The sequence below is a fragment of the Plodia interpunctella genome, chromosome 22 (genome assembly GCF_027563975.2).
Source record: "Plodia interpunctella isolate USDA-ARS_2022_Savannah chromosome 22, ilPloInte3.2, whole genome shotgun sequence".
Taxonomy (NCBI): domain Eukaryota; kingdom Metazoa; phylum Arthropoda; class Insecta; order Lepidoptera; family Pyralidae; genus Plodia; species Plodia interpunctella.
The window spans coordinates 2539121-2559197 of NC_071315.1; the positions used below are offsets into that span (position 1 = coordinate 2539121).

Sequence of the window (20077 nt, forward strand, 5' to 3'; positions counted from 1 at the left end):
CCGGGCTTTGTCGGCGGCCCGGCGGGCACGATGTGTATTGCGCTTAATTAGTGATTGCCAAGTGCTCGGGGAGTGCGCGCGTGTCTTTCGAATTATTACGACGTTTCAGTATTAGACATGAACGAGGACGATGAAAGTGATCTAATATTAGCCACTTGTGCAATTATAATGGGTAGATCCCTCAAAACCAATCCAACGAAACTGTTGGATTAGGCCTAGTTTAAAGAGTCACAATTGTTACAGTACTAGTAAAAGATTAAGTGACTTAAAAAAAGACGACATGGTTTTTACAGAAACCCATTTCTTTTAAAACATTTTTGTCATTGACCAGTCATTGACCAGTCATTGACCAGTACTGATTTTGAATATTTACTTAATATCGTTGGACACAGAATAGTTAAACAAGACACAAATTACAGAAAAGCCATTCCAACAGTAGACAGATTGTCAATAACGTTAAAAATTAAAATAAGCTCGGGAAATTCATTCAGTAGCCTCTGCGATGTCTTCAAAGTGTCTTCTCAACTTATTTCGAGCATAATTACTGAAGTGTGTCACGCTTTGGTTGAAGAATTATCAGAGTATGTGAAAGTAAATAGCTGTTACAAAAATATTTTATATGATAAATATCTGGATTATGTCACTGCGTTCAGAGTATAAAAATATTTATTAATATAAAAAATTTATTTCAGATACCAAAAACATCGGAAGAATGGAGAAAAATTGCAGATGTATATTTAAAAAAATGGAATGTGCCTAAGAGCGCTTGTAGACGTCCGTTTTTTTCACCGGATAACGGACCGTGAATAAACGGCTATCCTTGTATACATATTTTTTTTACCGGATGGATGGACTGCCGTCTATATGCGTTAGTTTTGAACTGGTAGTCAGAGATTACACACGTGTGAAATGTCGAATAATAAGAAAAAAAAACTCGTATTGGCCTACTATTTGTACAAGAAGAAACAAAAAGAAATAGAAAAACGTAAAAGGTCATCGTGGGTGCATCCTATATTATTGGAAAGGGAAAAATATGGTGCATTTCAAACTCTTTTTACGCAGTTGGAAGAAGATGAAACTAAATTTTACAATTATTTTCGGATGAAGAAAGAAACCTTTCAACTATTATTAACAGCCATATATGATAAAATAAGACACGAGGATACTGACATGCGTAAATCTATTTCCCCGGCAGAGAGATTAGCCGTTACGATAAGGTATGTTAAAGAGATGTTCAATTTCAAATTATAGAAAAGGGGATTGATTACCTGTATTAATTAAAACAAAATTTAGTAGGTAGTAATTGTTTTATTACACTCAAAAAATAAATTAAGGAGTTTTAGAAAAATCGAAATCGTAATCAGGCGATGTGATTGAACTTAATTCAGTAATAATTGAAGATTGGGAATCATCTTGCTGCATGAGTTCTTGAGGCATCCTGGATGTGGATGGAATGGGTTGTGTTGGTTGATATTCGTGTATCCTGTAGTCGGGTGTAGCCGTAGTGTAGCCTCGATTAATATTGTAATTGTAATTTTGCTGCTGCATGGACGCTTGATTTCTCCGAGTTAAATTTCTCATAACTTTAATGATTTCATATTGGAATTCAACATAATCGTCATCACTATACTTGTCTACAATCGGAGCAATACCTTTGAAAAAACACATACTCTTACTCTTGTCTTCATCTTCAACTGATTTAATTAAAGTAAGCATTTGTCGATCAACTTCGCTACAGTCTGTCTTTCTCTTCTTGCTTGTTTTTGTTAAATCGGTAGTATTGGCTGGTGCGGTAGGGTCATTATTGGTTTGTGAGTCAGTTTCTTTGTTGTGAGATTGTGTGATGTTTTTTTCTGATGTAATACTTGCTTCCGTTGTTCGGCGAGTCACAATTTTACACAAAAAGAGCATTTGATCGTAGAATTTATATTTTCGTAGACTTTTTGCACCAGAGCCGGATTTACATTCCTTAACTTTTTTGTGATATTTCATCCAGTTATCTCTTGCATTGTTCCATTTTTTTATGATATCTTTGCCTAAAAAAGAAAAAATTGTTACAGATATTTAGCTGCAGGGAACACATTTAGTGATCTACATTACAGTTTCAGAATGGGTATAAAAACTATCAGCTGTATTGTACAAGAAGTATTTGAAGCATTGTGGGAAACCCTTTCTCCAATTTATATGAAACTACCATCGGAAGACGAATGGTTAACAATAGCAAAAAATTTCGAGACCAATGCAAATTTTCCTCATTGCTTGGGAGCCATTGACGGAAAACATATTAGAATCATCAAGCCAGAAGAAAGTGGATCAATGTTTTTCAACTACAAGCTCTATTTCTCAATAGTATTAATGGCCGTGGTAGACACAAACTATAATTTTGTTTTTATTGATGTTGGAGCCTACGGCAAAGAATGCGATTCAGCAGTATTTAAAGAAACAGAATTTTGGAAAAGAATAGTAGGCGATAAATTAAATATTCCTCGACCTAAGCAGTTGCCAGGTGCAGGCAGTGAGTTACCTTATGTATTTGTTGCTGATGAAGCTTTCGCTTTACATCAACACGTACTTCGTCCTTACGGTGGGCATCAACTTGACTCAATAAAAAAAAATTTCAATTATCGTCTCACAAGAGCGCGACGCTACGTCGAATGCGCATTTGGTATTTTATCCAATAAATGGAGGATTTTGCATAGACCATTAAATGTTTCAACAGATACTGCTGTTAACATTGTAAAAACATGCTGCTTATTACAAAACATAATTCATAAAGTAGAGGGTATTGCTAATAATGCTACTGACACTGCTAGTTCACACATGGTGTCTACTCTATGCCATTTGCCTCGTTCCCATTCAACACGAGGTAATGTAACAGCAAATATGATTCGTAACAAATATGCAGAGTATTTCATGTCACCAGTAGGGCGTGTACCATGGCAAAATCAACATGCATAAAAATAATGAAAATAAAATGTTACTTACCAAAATCATTTTTTTCTTTCTCGGACATCGTTTCAAAACCTTCATTTAACGCAAGACAAATTTCTCTCCAAGCGGCAAAACTCGACTGTCTATTTTTATAGCACTCTTGGGTTTTGTCCCACAGTACAGGCCTATTTTCAACCAAACTTATTAACAATTCCATGTCAATATTACCCATTTTTAAAAGAACGCAGGTAGACGGCACTCAATTAACAGAAAACAGGCAATACGTCCGGCAGCGTCAACACGCACCAATACACTGGCGTGGATGACCGCCATTTCTTACACCGGACCGGTGTCCGTCGCGCCGAGGGGAAGGGGTGGTGCATCCGGCGTAAATTGTTCGCCGGACCGATGTCCGGTGCATGTACATACATTCATTATAATTCATACACCACCGCGAATCCGGCAAAAAACACGGTCCGTTATCCGGTGAAAAAAACGGACGTCTACAAGCGCTCTAATTGTCTTGGATCAATGGATGGAAAACACATAAAACTTAAATGACCTCCAAGGAGTGGAAGTGAATATTACAACTATAAACATTATTTCAGTGTTGTTCTATTTGCGTTAGTAGATGCTGATTATAATTTTTTGTACGGTAATGTGGGATGTCAGGGTCGGATTTCAGATGGTGGTGTCTTCAGCAATTCTGCACTATGCAGGATGTTAAATAGCCGGGTCTACACCAAAAAAGATCCATCGATCCCGCGATCCGCGATCCAGGATCGCGGAGCGTGGATCGTGGATCGTGGATCGTGTTAGGCCGATCCACTTTTGGAAACTTGCGATCCCAAATATGCGCTCCAAGCGATCCTAAGGCGATCCGTGATTCAGCCAGTCTAACTCTTGTACGATATGGAGTCACACGTACAACGGCGGCGTCTTGCCGTTGCAGCAGTAACTTTTATTTTGCTTAAATGCTTGCGCAAAAAATCACAAAAAAGAAAACGACGGTTTTGGGTGAAACAAATTTACAAAAATCGCTTGGAATCTGGGAATCAGCTGTACGCAGAGTTAGTGTCAGATAAAGTTGAACACAATTTTGCAAGAATGAATGCTAATCAATTTGAGATATTGTGTTCATTATTGAATAACAAGCTAAGAAAGAATGATACAAATTATAGAGATGCCATTACTGTGAAGGAAAGATTATTACTAACATTGAGATTTTTAGCAACTGGAGATTCGTATGTCAGTTTGCAGTATCTGTTCCGCATTTCCAAACAGTCTATATCGAAAATTATTCCTGAAGTTTGTGAAGCCATCATTGACCTGTTAAATGATTATGTAAAGGTAAGTAAAACCATACTTTATTACTCAATAAAAAAGTATTGTATTACAATCATAATTTAAAGAAGTAACATGTTTACAATTATTAATTATTTTTTGAAAACATGATATAGGTATATAGGTAGGTACTTATTTAATTCGGTGATGACTGTGGAAGTGAATAATCCTGAGGTTTCTCAAACTGGGACTGCGATGAATTGGAGGCTAGATGAGCAGACGGTGATGTCTGTGGAATTGGAGCTGGATAATTTTGAGGTTGTAGAGACTGGGACTGTGATGAAGTGGATGCTATTGGTGTGCCAGGATATGAATTAGTGTAATATCCATAATTGCTATCCCCATATCTTCCTGTGTCAGCTTGAAAAATAACTTGGCATATAGCATTTTTGACATTAGCTAATGTTACTGCATCATATTTCCGCAATTCAGTAGATATATACTGCCCGAAAGCAATGTAAGAATCAGTTTCCGGTTGTGGTGGCTGAGCACATTGTTGCAGAAGTTGGAAAGCCTCTGAAAGAGTTTCATCTGATATGTCATCTGCATTATTAGAAGTAGTTTTCTTTCTTTTTTTTGTTCTTTTGTTTGTTGTTTGGACACTGGTTTGTGCATTCTGATCATTGTGCTCTCTACTCTGCTCTGTGTGGTGGTTGGCTCTCTCCGGTTGTATGTCACTACTAATGTTACTGTTCTCGTTTTCGCTCACTGTAGTATTAACCCCTTCAGTCGTATCAGATTCTACCTGTAACAACAATTATTATTACTATTTACTGCATATTCTTATTTTCAGCTTTATATTATAATTAAGATCTCCTTTATTTTCAGGTGCCGTCAACTGAAGAAGAATGGCGTACAGTTTCTCAGCAATTCGAGAATAAGTGGAATTTCCCACACGTGATAGGAGCGATGGACGGCAAACACGTCGCTATACAATCGCCTTTCAATAGTGGCAACGACTTTGATAATTACAAATTATTTCCTAGTATTGTTCTTTTTGCATTAGTAGATGCAAATTATAGGTTCTTGTATGTGAATGTTGGGACTAAAGGCAGAATATCAGATGGAGGCGTGTTCAAAAGCACAAATTTATATAAAAAACTTGAAAAAAAAGAGCTAAATATTCCTCCACCGGAGATATTGCAAGTTCCCTATAAAATTGAGGTACCCTATTATATACTAGGTGATAAAGCTTTTCAGCTTAATGATTATACTATGAAACCATACGATGGTACACGGGAAAGGGGTTCTTGTGAAAGAATTTTCAACTACCGACTGTCAAGAGCACGTAGAGTAGTTGAAAACGCGTTTGGAGTACTTAGTTCTGTCTACAGAGTCCTGCGTAAACCTATGCTTTTGGAACCAGAAACTGCGACTAAAGTCGTGCTGGCAACGGTTCATCTATATAACTACTTACGCAGTAATCCTAACTTTATATCGCCAGGAACGTTTGATACAGTACAGGAGAATGGAGATGTAATACCTGGAAGCTGGCGAAATGAACCGCCATCACAATCGCTACAACCGATGGCCGTCGTACCAAGAAGAGCAACAGAAAATGCCACTACATTACGGTCCCACTTAGCAAGACACTTTGTTACAAACCATACAATAGTTTGGCAAAATGAATATTAGTAAACTAATAGCTTACATGTTCCAATGTATCGCGTGTGGTTCCGGGTTCATTTTTATCCGCCATAAAGTCGAAGTCATCATACGCAAACCACTTTGATTTATATGTATCTTGAGCACCTGAAATAAACAAGTTACTCATTAAAATAACCACGTGTATTTCTAACAGCTTAAATGTAAAAAGTGAAATCACGTGAAATCCACAGTAAATATTATGATGTAATTACTTATACTAAAATATATAATTTTAATACCTACAGATAAAAAGTAGCTTTGTTTTCTTACCGGATCCAGTTATACGGCTTTGCTTCTCTCTGTATTTCTCCCTTCTGTAGCCTCCCGCCAGAGATCGCATTTTTTTCTTTAGGTTCTCGATCGACTTATTCCCCATTTCACGAGAAATCTGACGCCAAGCATCATCTCTAACACCTCTATTGGTGTAATTAGAATCTTTGGGATCCCATAAACATTTAAATTCTTTATAAAGCGATATCAAACGGCGACTTTCTGAGATGTCCATGGCGAGGTGGATCGCGCGAACCAACACAACCGTCCACACCGCGCGCATCACGCAACTGAGGCACCTTTGATGCTGGCACAAAAACCGACCGCACACGGATCGCGCGAGGTAGGGAGCGCGCGCTCCAATACGTGCGCATGGATCGCGCGCGGCACGTCTACACCGCCTGCATCTTTGGATCGCGCTGCTGCCGCGCGCGATCGGAGCGCGATGGATCGTCCGGTGTGGACCCGGCTAATGATAATTATTTAAATATGCCAGATAATAATCCTTTACCTGGACGGAATTTACCAGTTCCATATTTTTTTCTGGGTGATGACGCTTTTCCATTGGAAACTCATATAATGAAAGCTTATGATGGTAATCATATAATCAGATCTCCAAAGAGGATTTTTAACTATCGTATATGTCGTGGCAGGAGAGTGGTTGAAAATGTGTTTGGGCAGTTGGCAAACAAATTTCAGATTTTTCATAAAGCTATTGAGCTAATCCCAGAAAAAGCTTCGATTGAAACATTGGCGTGTATAGGTACATTTATTTAATTTTATCAAACGAACCGGTGCTCTACAGCATAATGAATACGATTTTGAAAATAAACAAGGAGAATCCACATGAAAGTTGTTTACTAACATGCCCAGAGTAGATAATGATACCGCCTCGGGTGCAATAGTCACCGCAGAGGAAGATAATGGAGTTGACTAATTATTTTCTTTCTGATGTCGGAAGATTAGAATGGCAATTTAACCAATAAACACCTCATCATAGTCAAGTCAAATAAAACACTCGAACTACTATATTCTATAATCATTTTTAATTATTAAACGGACGTGGAACATTTTCGGTTGTAGTTTGGATAATAAAGTTTAAAAAATTAAAAGCACATTTTATACGTTGTTAAAACGTATAAAATGTGCTTTTAATTTTTTATAAATCAATGAGTTAAATGTAAGTAAATAAAATTTAGGTAATTAAAAACGAAATTTCCGATTTGTATGAACAAACTCAAGAAAATTGACATTTAATTTTTAAAAGACAATTACATTGGCACTTAACCCTTAAATTGGCAGTCATTAATTGCGACATTTTTCAGAGGTGTTTTCTTAAAAAGAGTCTTATTAGGGTTCAATTAATAAAAAAATGTATTTTCATAATTTTTTCCGGTATGGTATATTCATCATACATGTCACATAGAACGCACATTGCCAGTTCAGCAGTTAAATTAATGAAAAAATAACGTAACAAACAATATTAATAATAACAATTGAGATCAAAGGTTATTGCAGTAATGAGATCAAGTTACCATTTAGGAATTAATAGACGTACGTATAATACCCTTGTCTATAAAATAAAACTTCAAAACAACATCAAAACTAAGTTACGCATCGTTTAAAATAATAAGAAACTCAATTAACCATTTATGGTCATAAAAACAAATATTCTCTGAAAATAAAACTTTAAACAAAAACTTAAAAAAATAAGTGATTTTCACTTATTTTTGTGAAATAATAGGAAACAATTTTTTTTTGGTGTGAAACAAAGTCTCTGTTCACATTTCGAACAGAAAACTGTAGTCTTTCCATTCTTACATAATCGACATCGACCCTGTGAAGTATAAATAGGAAAATGATCATAACAATCAAGACGTGCCTCGTGCACAGGACGAGGTAGGAAAGGCTTCGTGATCATTTCAGATCCAGGTTCCAAAATCCCTCTTGGGATTTGAGATTTGGTGTTAGTTTTGATGAGTGCAAGAGCAGTCTGTATGCGAAATTTTTTTAGGGACAGTTTATTCTCGACAGTAAGTTGATTGCAATCACGGCGATGCAATAACCAGCTGTTATTTAGTGCAATGTCTAGCATCTGGGCAAATAGCGCCTAGTTTTCATGCGTATTCTATATAATGCAGTCAACATGTCAGCAATGTCTACACCGCCCATGTGGGTATTGTATACTTTTATTACATTTGGAGAGGCCACTGAAACTCTTTTTTTTTATTTTTTTATCACTTAACTTGTCCTATCTACTAAACTGTCTTGCCAAGGTACACTACCATGATCAAGCTTGAGAGCTTATTATCATTCCAACGAACAACAGCTAAGCGGTTTTTATCACATATAGCTTCTACAAAATGTCCTCGAGGTTTCTTTTTCATGGCTTTTTCAGTAGGTAAAACTTTTTCTGCTCCTCGAAGGCGATTGCCTCGAATAGTGCCTAAGGCAAAAATACCATAGTTTTCTCGGAGAATAAATAGCAACTCCGGTAAAGAAAAAAAGTTATCGCAAAACACGAAAAATGGTTTTTGACAAATACTTTGACATAATGCTATAACCACCTGAGCACCAAAACCTAGAGACAATTCTTCTTCAGTGAACTTATGGTTGCGAAAAGTATCGTCACCTCCATACAGAACAAAATCATAAATTATTCCGGAAACTCCGGCCCTTACATAATTTTTAAATCCCCATTTGTTAGGTTTATCTTTCATATACTCGTATTGTTTTCTTTTACCGGCCTTAGTCCCTTTATATGCTTTTGTCTCTTTTTTCTGTTGTTTCAGACAATTTTGTCGTAATTGCTCTATGACTGGACGAACTTTAAAATATTTGTTTCCATCGTCCATTGTATTGTAAACAAAATGTAAATATCTTCGTATCAGCTGATATCTTTTCAAAGACATTATATCGGCGTCATTACCTTATCTAAATTTTTCTGACCAATAATCAAGGTATGAAGGCATTACAACAATACACATAAGTATATGGATGGCTAAAAAGTCTCTAAATTCTTCGTCTGTTAGTAGAATTGACTTGCCGGTTTGTTGAACTGAATATAAGTTTGTCTGCTCTACGATACTAGTAAACATATCTTGAGAAAAAAAAAGGTGAAAAAAACTCAAAGGTGAATCATCTTCTGGCAGGTCTATGTAATCATCCTCCTCACCCTCTTCTATTGTCGCTTGGTGACGGAATTGAGCTAATCTCCAATTGTATGTCAGCTGAAATTTTTTGTTTTTTTTGGTCTTTTGGCTTTGACTGTGGGTGGTTTCCTAGATCTTGTTTTTCGGGGTGCTAATGAGGAAGCTATTGGTGTTATAGGCGTTGCAGGCAATGAAGGAATAGCAGATAGGGATGGAACATTTTCATAAAAGGACTCTTCTATTTCACGCACGATAGAATCTGGTATAATATCAGCATCTTCGGAGTGTAATTCTTCGTCGTCGGATGTATCTATTGTTAAGTTAGCAAGGGAATATGCAATAGATGGTGCAGGAGAAGACAGGGGGCTGGAAGAATTAGTACGTGCATCATGCAATTCAGTTTCCGAATCTGATATTTCGCTAGCATCGGAAGGTGCATGTACATTCGGCACTAAAGCAATAATTTTACTTGCGCGATTAGGCTGTTGGCAAAGAAAAAAAAACAAACTCAGAACCATAACCAAACAAGCATAATTTTTTCACATTTTGGCGTTGTCCGCCGCAGCGGACATGGTAATAAAGTATTACTTTTCTATATGAGTGGATTTCATAGGCTACATTTTTTTGTGTTCCAAGCTGAAAACGAGGTGTTCTTGGGAGTATTTCTTCATGATATATTTTTTTAAATATAGTTCACTTGCTTATCTTAATAAAACCATAAATATAAATCCTCTAAATATAGTAGTTTTTACAATAAAAAAGATGAACCTCTCATTTCCAAGTTCGGTGGTCTGTCCACAAACTATTTTGATTCTTATAACCATTAATGTAAGAAATGAAAAAAAAAAATACCAAACTGTTTTTTTTTTTACTATATTAGTAATATTATACCTGTTTTCAATGAAATCATATTTTTTTAAACTACCGTTGTAACGGGCGTGAAAGAAAATACAGGATCGTAGTAAGAAAATAAATATATTACAATGACCAATGCAAACTAGGCGCACTATAGTACAGTGAGCGAGTCACCGCGCGTATAGTAGTCAATACGTTGACGTTGGTATGTACAGTGCAGTGAGTGAATCACCGCGCGTGTACGCTCGCGTAGTGCGGAGTCCGGTTCTAGACTGTCCAGCCCGAAAGGTGAAGCAGCCGAGAGCGCGGTCGCAGCGATACTGGCGGCACGTAGGCAGCCGGCGATCTTTTATAGTGGAGGCGGCCGGCGATAAGGGCGTGTTCGGCGCAGCGCTACAGCGCTGCCGTTAGCAGGCGCGGGCGCTCGATGACGCTTGTTACACCGTAAAATTATGAGGATCGACTAAAGGTTTGTCCGCGCGAACACCAAAATTTAGGTATGAATCAGAAAAACGCGTTTATAACGCACTACGATAGGTATCAAGGATTCGTTGTCCTTGCCCTCGCTTCCCTCAGTATTAGGCCTATAACGCACTAGCGGTTGGCCGCCATGCGGCGTGCCGTTGCGGTAGGCCGCACATCGATTAGTACATGAAACCGCACGATAACGACGCACTGATTTGCGGCCAGCCGTCAACCGCTCCGGTTGTTCCGGAGCTGCGACGAGCCGCGCCGGTTGAATGATGCGGCGCACCGCATCCCCACCACGCACTCGGCGCGGTAGTCGCAAACGCCGCGTCCCGCCCGCCAGTCCGTCGTCGCTTGTTTCACGCGCTAGACGCTACTCGTGCGCGTCATGGATTTTGATACAGAAAAGTTCATTTTAGAAATAAAAGAACGCCCCGCAATATGGGATAGCAAATGCGCTGATTATGCAGACAGAAATAAAAAGTTAAAATGTTGGGAGGAAATGATTAATATATATGCAAAGGAAGATGATACATCGGAAGAAAAGAAAGAACTCGGTAAGTTACGTTATTTATTAATCATGGTTACAATGTTACAATCATCATACCTACTTTTTATTCGCAATTTCCTGCGATTTTGCGGATTAATGCCATTATATTTACTTATATATATTTTTCTTGCCATTCCAATTTACCTTCATGTTCAAAATACTGAGCGAAAGAGTCACGAATTCTTTCAGCGATATTATTACCTATTCGATTATATGTTCTCGGAGTTTCTGGTACATCAGGCGACATGTAACATGTTAAAGTATCTTCATAGTTATAACCGTCTCTGTCTCGAACGTAGTTATGCAAAATGCAACATGCTTTGATGATATCAGTAGCCAAACTAATATCCACATTTAAAGGTCTATGGAATATACGCCACTTATTGCTCAGTATTCCAAACGAACATTCGACATATCGCCGTGCTCTACTATGCCGATAATTATATATTCTCTTAGTAGTGTTTAAATTAGAATTTTTTGGTTTTGCATAAGGTCGCATTAAGTTCGTGGATAAGGGAAAGGCTTCATCGCCTACTAAAACATATGGCATTGGAATAGTATTTACTTGTGATATGGGTACTGATTCTGGTATCTCAAGTTCTCCTGCTATCATTTTTTTGTAAAAGTTAGAGTGTTGATAAACTGCTGAGTCTCCAAATTTGCCACAAGCACCGACATCTATTGTTATGAATTTGTAGTTACTGTCGCATATAGCCATAAGTATAATGGAAAAGAACTGCTTATAATTGTAGTACATGGATCCACTATGGCACGGCTTTATTACCCGTATGTGTTTCCCATCTATAGCCCCAATGCAATTCGGAAAATTAGCTCTTGTAGAGAAACCCTTTGCAATATCTAGCCATCTTTGTTGAGATGGCTTCGGTAAACAAGATTCTTTTAACAGTAACCATATTGCCGAACATACTTCACGAACAAATTCAGCTATTGTACTCGCACCAATTCGAAATGTGTAATGTAGTTCAGCGAATGTACATCCGGTTGCCAAATATCTAAAAACATAATTATTTTTTTATTAATTTAAATGGTTATTGTTACAGGTAAAGTACTTATGAAAAAATGGCGGAATATTAAAGATAGTTTTGTAAAAGCTTCGAAAAATATGAAAAACATGAAAAGCGGTTCAGGTGCCAAACATAAAAGCCCATATACCTATTATAATATTTTATTATTCTTAAAGGACTCTACTATGGTAAATGAGACAGAGTCAGACATTGCCAACAATCTTTCCCAAGACCATGATGGCCCATATGAAACATCACAGAATTTAGTTAGTCAGAAAAAAAAGAAAAAAAGTAATAATGAAGACGTTATTGGACAACAATTAGTATCAGTATTGAACAAAAACTTGGAGTATAAAAAAGAAATGGAAAATGACGAAGACAAGTTGTTTTTGTTATCCCTTTTAAGAGAGTTCAAAAAAATTCCAGAATCCAATAAATTGGAAGCGAGATGTGAAATCATAAGAGCTATTAGAAATGCTCAACAACCATCATTTCATTATAGTACGCAATTTGATCGAGGGTATCGAAACCATATGTATGAAAGTGAATATGCTGGAAGAGGATATCAAACACTTGATAGTGACTACACTGGCCGAGGGTATGAGAGTAGACTCAATAATAGAGAACCCACAACTACAGGTTACCAACACCGTCAAAATCTACCAGGTACATCCACGCACTCAATGGATACAACTGAAGAGGCAACTCAGGAATCTGCTAGCCAAGACGACGCTTCGTTGATGTCTGAATTGTTTAATTCACCGTAGATTTTTTGTTAATGTGATTCTATTTCTATGTGCCTTAAATAAATGTGATTCAACTTAATATATTGTTTTCTTACCTGATGGTTATAATGAGCTTTTCTTCCGGGGATATAGATATCCGAAATCGTGTATCCTGGCCACGAATATTTAAATATAGTTTTGTTAATAATTCTTCATACGATTTTACTGACATCCTAGTGTATCCAAAGAACTTATCTTCAAATTTCTTTAGGTTTGAAATAAAAATATTAAACTCTTTGCCGTCATGTCGTGTCACCAATAGAGGATGTATCCAAAATCTATGTTTATTTTTTTGACGATATTTTCTACGATGATATAAATAAATGACTGCCGCAACTTCCTCAACGTCCATCATGTGCAAAATTTCTAGAAGCACTGACGATTGCGGCAGACCGCAGTGAGCCAAGACCATACGGTTAGCCGGAATACGGCGTGCCGTTACGGCTGACCGTATATGCTGCGGCCTGCCGCATCGGCATACCGCATCGCGGCAGGCCGCTAGTGCGTTTTAGCCCTTACACTGACGCGCACTGTATTTGGTTGAGTGCCTCGTGCCGCTGTGTTCCCGCCAAAAATGTAAGTAGCACGTTTTCATTAATCGCGACACAATTTTGCCAATTTTGGTGGCTGATTTTAAAATATGGATTGTAGTTGTAATAATATGAGCTAAATATATTATGTAAGGAAATGGGGTATCTTCTAAATAAACTTTAGGTAATAGTTAAAGTCCTCACAGTTTTTTAGATATTTACGAGAAACCACACATTTTCAATTCCGGTGTATTAATTCTGCTGGGTTTGGTGGTTTAATAATACACACCAAAATTGAATCACATCACCAAAATTGTAAATTGGTGACGTCAAGAGTACATAAGATACTTTTTATTCACAGGAGTAATAAAATCTCGCGGTAGGTAGTTAACTAAATAACTAAGTTGTAATAAGATAATAATAAAATACCGTATACCTACAAATACCTATTTTATTTCTGCAATATTTACGTAGAAAGCATGTACTCCCTGTACATCTTTTAAATATTTTATTATGGCATACATATATACATATATATCGCATGTATATATATATAATATATATTTATGAACTTACTAGCTGACCCGGCAGTCTTAGTACTGCATCAATCGATAAATGAAAAAAGCAAAATTTTTGTATCAAAATAAGTTTATGTAGGTAATAATATTTTCATCATATTTCGATTTATAATTTTATTATTTTGTACAATAAAGTTATTACAAACAAACATTTATTTATTTATATTACTCATGAACGATGTATTATTATTTTATTTCAGGAATCCTAAAAGAAAGTCAAAGTTAAGTAGGGAAGAATTGTTAGATAAGAAAAGAATCGCAGAGAGAAAAAGGAAAGAAAAAATCAAGAGTGATCCAGTAAAGGCAGAAGAATTACGAAGGAAAGAAAGTGAACGCTATCATAAGAAAAAAGCAGAAGGTAAGATAGTACCACTGAACGAAATGCCACCTCGTGCCCGTAGACTAAAAAAAAAGGCAAAATAAAATAAACTTTGACAATTATCGTAACAGACAGAAACGTCTTAAAGAAATAGAGATTGCATGTCCAGAGTTCGTCAGCACAAATATAAATAATAGACCGGACAACATTGTACCAAATTCATCATCAGAAATCGTGGTTACTGATAAAGACCATCAAGATCAACAATCATGTTCAATGAATCTAAGGACTACAATTTTGGTGACCTTAATTAATTTTTGGTGGTAGCATTTTCAATTTTGGTGTCATTTTTCAATTTTGGTGAACGAGTAATTTAGGTGTCGTTTATAATTTTAAAATTATAACAAAAAATAAGATCCCTAAGAGTATTTATATTTTATACACATCCCTTAAGCGTCTGGATATATAATTCTGACAATAAACCTATAAATAAAAAAAACCACCAAAATTAACAAAAAAATAGGAAATGTTGAAATCCACATATAATTAGCAATGTCCGCGAAATCTCTGGCTGGGAAAAGCGCGGGAATATCGAAGCGACGGGCGGTCTTTTTTTCTGGGAAAATTTAAATTTGTGCAAAATCTGTATATATTTGTAAATCTGGTTGTAAATACCTTTCCTTTTGTATATAATTTGGTTATTTATATATTTTCTATAGTTTGTTTTGTATAAAGTGTTGCTGAGGTCGGGGTAAGTTTTTACCTTTCCAGCGATGGGCGGCAAGAAGAGGAAAAAGAAGGAGCAAGAATCTGAAAGCATTTCGGTAATCCAGAGCTCTGATAGTGACTCCGAATACTCTGACGCGTCAGAGTCGCCACTGGACAAATACAAACCATATAGGGTCGCCGATTATAGTCGTAGATATCCTGAAGATAGTCCAGGGCATGAGCACGTCGTGTTCATAGCTAGCTCGGATGAAAATGTCCCAATAGGTTCCAGAGATATGATGTATTTAAGTAATAGTTTCACTCGCTTTGTAAAAGGGATAAAATATTTTAAAAAAGTCAACAAATATAGAATGGGCGTTGTATTCGATAATCCTAACATGGCTAATTCATTCTTAGACAATGCTACTTTCCATAGAGAACATTGCATCACTGCTTCTATTCCGGCAGCGGTTACAGAAATAACTGGTGTTATAACTAATGTTCCATCAGACTTGTCAAACAAAACAATCTTTAAAGTTTTTTCTACTACAACAAAAAAAATTATTTGTGTTCGTAGAATAATGCGTAAAGTAAAAGAAGGCGAATCTTATAACTTACAACCCACTCAGACCGTGGCGATTACGTTTGCATCTTAACACGTTCGCTGACAGTACGTCAAAAGGCGAGAAAGGGGTTTGAAGATTTTACTATGGAGCGTGGCATACCTACTGCCGCCATTTTGATTTTTTTTCAAAATCGCGGCCAGCCATGAAACCTTTATAAATCGATAGCTGACATTAATGCCAACAAAAAATATTAATTCAATGACCCTCATAAAGTGTCAGGTTTCCGAGAAAATAACCGTCAAAGTTGATCACGTGATTTCTATTTTTTTTTTAATAGCGACTATAAACCCATCTATTTGGTATAACAATGTGTAAACATACACAAAATATTCTAATAGGTATAGATAATATTAATAATAAAACATAGATAACTATGCCTCATGATATTTCTACATGTTGCGGCTACTATGTACTAAATAAGAATATTTTATACTACGACAAAAAAGTCAATGGAGTACTATTCATTAGGTATTGTTTTAGGTGTTATATATAACAAGAAAATAGATTATATATTGTATTATTCTAATGTGCAAGCGAGACACACTACAAGCGGGGGTGGGGGGAGTGTGGCGGAGGAAGTAATTAACTATTACTTGTTTTATGTGTATAAGAAAGTCAAAAAGTGTTTTTTGTATTGATGTTATGAATGTGATTTTTGTGTTTGTAGTCTCAAAAGTGTTTAAATTGTGTATACTAAAAGCATGATGCCTTAAATTGTTTATCGGGCAATAAAAATACTGTTCCGAAACTGTACTTCTAATTGTTTTCCCTTTTGTGCCAATGTAAAAAGAAATCCAGGTTTATATAACTATTTTCGCAAAGAGAAATTGTAGTAAGTAGGTAACCATAAAACTATGCCACAATATAAACGTAAAGAGAATTTTTAATTTTATGATTATTCCTATCTTGTGTTATGTAGTAAATGGTTTTACAGAGGTACCTATTACTTTCATTTACCCTATAATGTCAAATGTCATATTAAATCTAATGACGATACTGCACTCACACATAGATGGTCACAAAATATGTTATTAAGTTGAAAAATATATCCAGATACAATGCAACATACATATTTGTTCTAAAAGTTTTTTTTTAACATCTTTATTCATCAGAACACATACCCTTGCTTATAATTATGGATGTCACGTGATCAACTTTGACGGTTATTATCTCAGAAACCTGACACTTTACGAGGGTCATTGTTTTAATATTTTTTGTTGGTATTTATCTCAGCTATCGATTTATATACGTTTTATGGCTGGCCGCGATTTTGAAAAAAAATCAAAATGGCGGCAGTAGGTATGCCACAAATCTTCAAACCCCTTTAAATTATGCATTGTGACAGTACGTCGAACGACGGTCTACTTTTTTTTTAGAAAATTCGCACTACGTCAATCGACGACAATTTACCATACTAGTCTTATGAAGAGCAATATCTACTGTCACATTGTAAGCAATCTCATATTTCTAACTGTCGTATTACCAGGATTTAAAGGTAGTTTTATATTGCTGTCTCGCTCTTTACATACACACAAGTGAATGACCCGCGTATGTGTACTACGTCGAGCGGCGTCAACGCACACTTGTATTCTAGAACATTCAGTCCGGTCAGTGCCGCATTATCTTCGACGAAGGATCTTCAAATTCGGAAGCTGAACCGGACCCATATGAAGACAATGACGGTGATTATGGCTCCGATGAGAACTATGAGCCACAGCAGCAGCTTGCTTCCTCTAGTTCTTCAGAAGATATATTTTCAAATAGAAGGCAACATACGTCCCGAGGCCCGGTTGCTTTATCGGATTCGAGTAAGTCGCATATCCTGAATTTAAGTTCAGATACTGAACCTGACGATAACCCTAACGAACATGGTGTATCAGATTCAATAGAAAATTCACCATCTCTTGTCGTATCTCTGTTTTCTCAGTCTGATAATATAGATTCTACAGTACAACGAAAATCTCCAGAACCTGAAGAGCAGTTGTGGTCAAATACTACTGACGGAATTCCCGATTTTGAGTTCGATTCCGCTTCACAAGGTATACAATTTGAAGTTAGTTCTCTAACTAGAGTTGAACAGGTCTTCGACCATGTTTCTCCAAAAGAGTTGATGGAATATCTCGTCCAGTGTACTAATAGTTATGGCACAGCCTTGTGCAATTTAAACAGACCTTCCACTCGTCATTGTCGATCTCAGTCTTTTCGTCATGTTACCCTTGAAGAAATGACAAAATTTCTTGGACTTTCATTACTACATGGTCATGTTCGCATTCCTAAACAATAAAAACTATTTACTCACGATGACCCTCTGTATTTTCATCCGATATTTCCACACACAATGTCTTCTCGACGTTATGAGCAGATACTTCGATGCTTATGTTGTTCAGAGCTGGGGGCAAAAGGTGCTGATAAGATAAAAAAAAATATTGACATATTAACTATGAATTTTAGAAACGTCTACAAACCTGAAAAAGAGCTTAGTTTAGATGAATCGTTACTATTATATCGAGGTCGGCTTTATTTCCGGCAATACATTAAATCTAAGAAGGCAAGATATGGAATAAAGTTCTATGTACTAGCAACCGCTGATGGTTGTTTTGGACGTAATAATGTATAGCGGAAAAGACGACAGCAATATGTCGACTGGTTCAGAATGCACAAAACTTGAACGGTTAGTAATGCAATTGATGGGACCGTATTTATTGAAAGGCCACCATCTTTTCATGGATAACTATTACAACTCAGTTAATCTTTCCCAGCGACTGTTAGATTTAAAGACACACACTAACGGTACACTACGAGTAAACAGGAAAGATAATCCGAAGGAAGTAGTTGACAGAAAATTGAAAAAAGGCGAACATGTATGGGTTAGGAAAAATAAAGTATATGTTAGTAAATGGATTGATAAACGACCGGTTACTATGTTGACCACAAGAGACCATCCCCGTATGATAGAGACTACCAACAGATATGGAAAAATTGTTAAGAAGCCTATAGAGGTAGCAACATATAATAAATTCATGTCCGGAGTAGATATGGTCTGATCAAATGATTAACTATTATTCATCGCCGAGAAAAACCATAAGATGGTATAAGAAAGTGCTTTTTCATCTCTTGGACACTGCGGTATGGAACTCGTTTTATTTATACAAAAAATATGTATTGAATAATTCTAAATATGAGTTATCTATGTATCGGGAGCAGCTGATTAAAAAATTGATAGACTTGAAAGAAAATTGTAAGGGCAAAGATTTACTGTTTACTATAAGCAAAAATAATAATAGACTACACAACAACCTCCAAAAAAATATTGTTGATCCCAGTCAAGAGCCTAAACTTTGGGAATATTGGCCAAGACGCCAGCCTGCACCCGAAAAATCTAAGAAAAAATACTCGTTTCTGATGTGCAAAATGCGTTCCAAGAATAAGAAAAGAGTCGAAACTAGCTACAGGTGCATTGGTTGCCCTGGACTTCCCGCATTATGTCCTGAATGTTTCCAAGACTACCACCAACTCCTGGAACAGCAAGCACAGGAATGTTCTTAGCTCTTATTAATATTTTTATTTCGCCACAAAAAAAATCAAAAATAAATAATGAATAAAAATTCCAGTTCATATCTTGTCGAGCTAATTAATATAATATTTTACGACTGATTTTATTGAATAAATAATTAAGTAAATAAGAAGTACTAATATAAAACGTAAATAAATACATGTTTTTTTTTTCAAAGTTAAATTATTTTAATTATGATTGTTAGCAATCAGTGATAGAAGATCTCATTATGTTAAGTTTTTGCCAAAAGTTTAATTATTTCGTAACATTTTTCTCTTCAATTTGTTGATTTTATTAAGTACGTAAATGAATGATGAAACTGTTATTCGGGTTTGAATTTTTTTATTTTTTTACCTTTGCAATATCAAGAAAACTGTAAAAGATGGATAACATGTCATTATTTCATTTTCGAGTTTATTTCATTAATATAATAACTTACTACTTTCGTAAACGTTTTTTTTATTTCAGTAATATACTGAAATTTGTAACACAACAAGCCCGCCTCAATGACGTCAGCGAGCCGGTTGACCAGCAGCGCGCCGCCAGTGAGACACCACCGCCCCGCCGCACACGTCGCCGAGTAGCCACGCGCATATAAATAGAAATTCTGCGCGTAGCTCGCCAGTCTGCGTTGGCGTGCAATCGGGACGGTTCTCGCATCGACTTAGGTCGGTCACTTACTTGCCCGTTCGTGCGCTCAACATAGGCTGCCCGCGTATGATCGACTGATGTGTTG

General features: G+C 36.4%; 5 protein-coding genes and 1 long non-coding RNA gene across 6 annotated transcripts; 3 read left to right on the plus strand and 3 right to left on the minus strand.

Moving 5' to 3' along the window:
* The first annotated feature begins 759 nt into the window (after positions 1 to 759).
* On the plus strand, positions 760 to 2987 carry LOC128679897 (uncharacterized). Its single transcript, XM_053762393.1, has 2 exons — positions 760 to 1217; positions 2061 to 2987. Exons 1-2 carry the CDS (start codon positions 910 to 912, stop codon positions 2956 to 2958), a joined length of 1206 nt encoding a protein of 401 aa, XP_053618368.1. The 5' UTR covers positions 760 to 909; the 3' UTR covers positions 2959 to 2987.
* On the minus strand, positions 1257 to 3163 carry LOC128679898 (uncharacterized). Its single transcript, XM_053762394.2, has 2 exons — positions 2986 to 3163; positions 1257 to 2036 (listed from the first exon to the last, which is right to left on the minus strand). The coding sequence occupies exons 1-2, from the start codon at positions 3161 to 3163 to the stop codon at positions 1330 to 1332; spliced, it is 885 nt and encodes a 294-aa protein (XP_053618369.1). The 3' UTR covers positions 1257 to 1329.
* Positions 3164 to 3667: 504 nt separating this feature from the next.
* Positions 3668 to 6672, minus strand: LOC128679917 (uncharacterized). Its single transcript, XM_053762422.1, has 3 exons — positions 6193 to 6672; positions 5927 to 6027; positions 3668 to 5020 (listed from the first exon to the last, which is right to left on the minus strand). Exons 1-3 carry the CDS (start codon positions 6473 to 6475, stop codon positions 4412 to 4414), a joined length of 993 nt encoding a protein of 330 aa, XP_053618397.1. The 5' UTR covers positions 6476 to 6672; the 3' UTR covers positions 3668 to 4411.
* Positions 6673 to 11086: 4414 nt separating this feature from the next.
* On the plus strand, positions 11087 to 12790 carry LOC128679934 (uncharacterized). Its single transcript, XR_010370217.1, has 2 exons — positions 11087 to 11224; positions 12279 to 12790. It is a non-coding gene; the product is annotated as an uncharacterized LOC128679934 (long non-coding RNA).
* LOC128679933 (uncharacterized) lies at positions 11222 to 13542 on the minus strand. The gene is made up of 2 exons (XM_053762466.2): positions 13084 to 13542; positions 11222 to 12230 (listed from the first exon to the last, which is right to left on the minus strand). The coding sequence occupies exons 1-2, from the start codon at positions 13437 to 13439 to the stop codon at positions 11330 to 11332; spliced, it is 1257 nt and encodes a 418-aa protein (XP_053618441.1). The 5' UTR covers positions 13440 to 13542; the 3' UTR covers positions 11222 to 11329.
* Positions 13543 to 13714: 172 nt separating this feature from the next.
* Positions 13715 to 18576, plus strand: LOC135309946 (protein FAM133-like). The gene is made up of 5 exons (XM_064436697.1): positions 13715 to 13719; positions 14336 to 14493; positions 15226 to 15356; positions 17383 to 17827; positions 18548 to 18576. Exons 1-5 carry the CDS (start codon positions 13715 to 13717, stop codon positions 18574 to 18576), a joined length of 768 nt encoding a protein of 255 aa, XP_064292767.1.
* The last annotated feature ends 1501 nt before the right edge of the window (positions 18577 to 20077 follow it).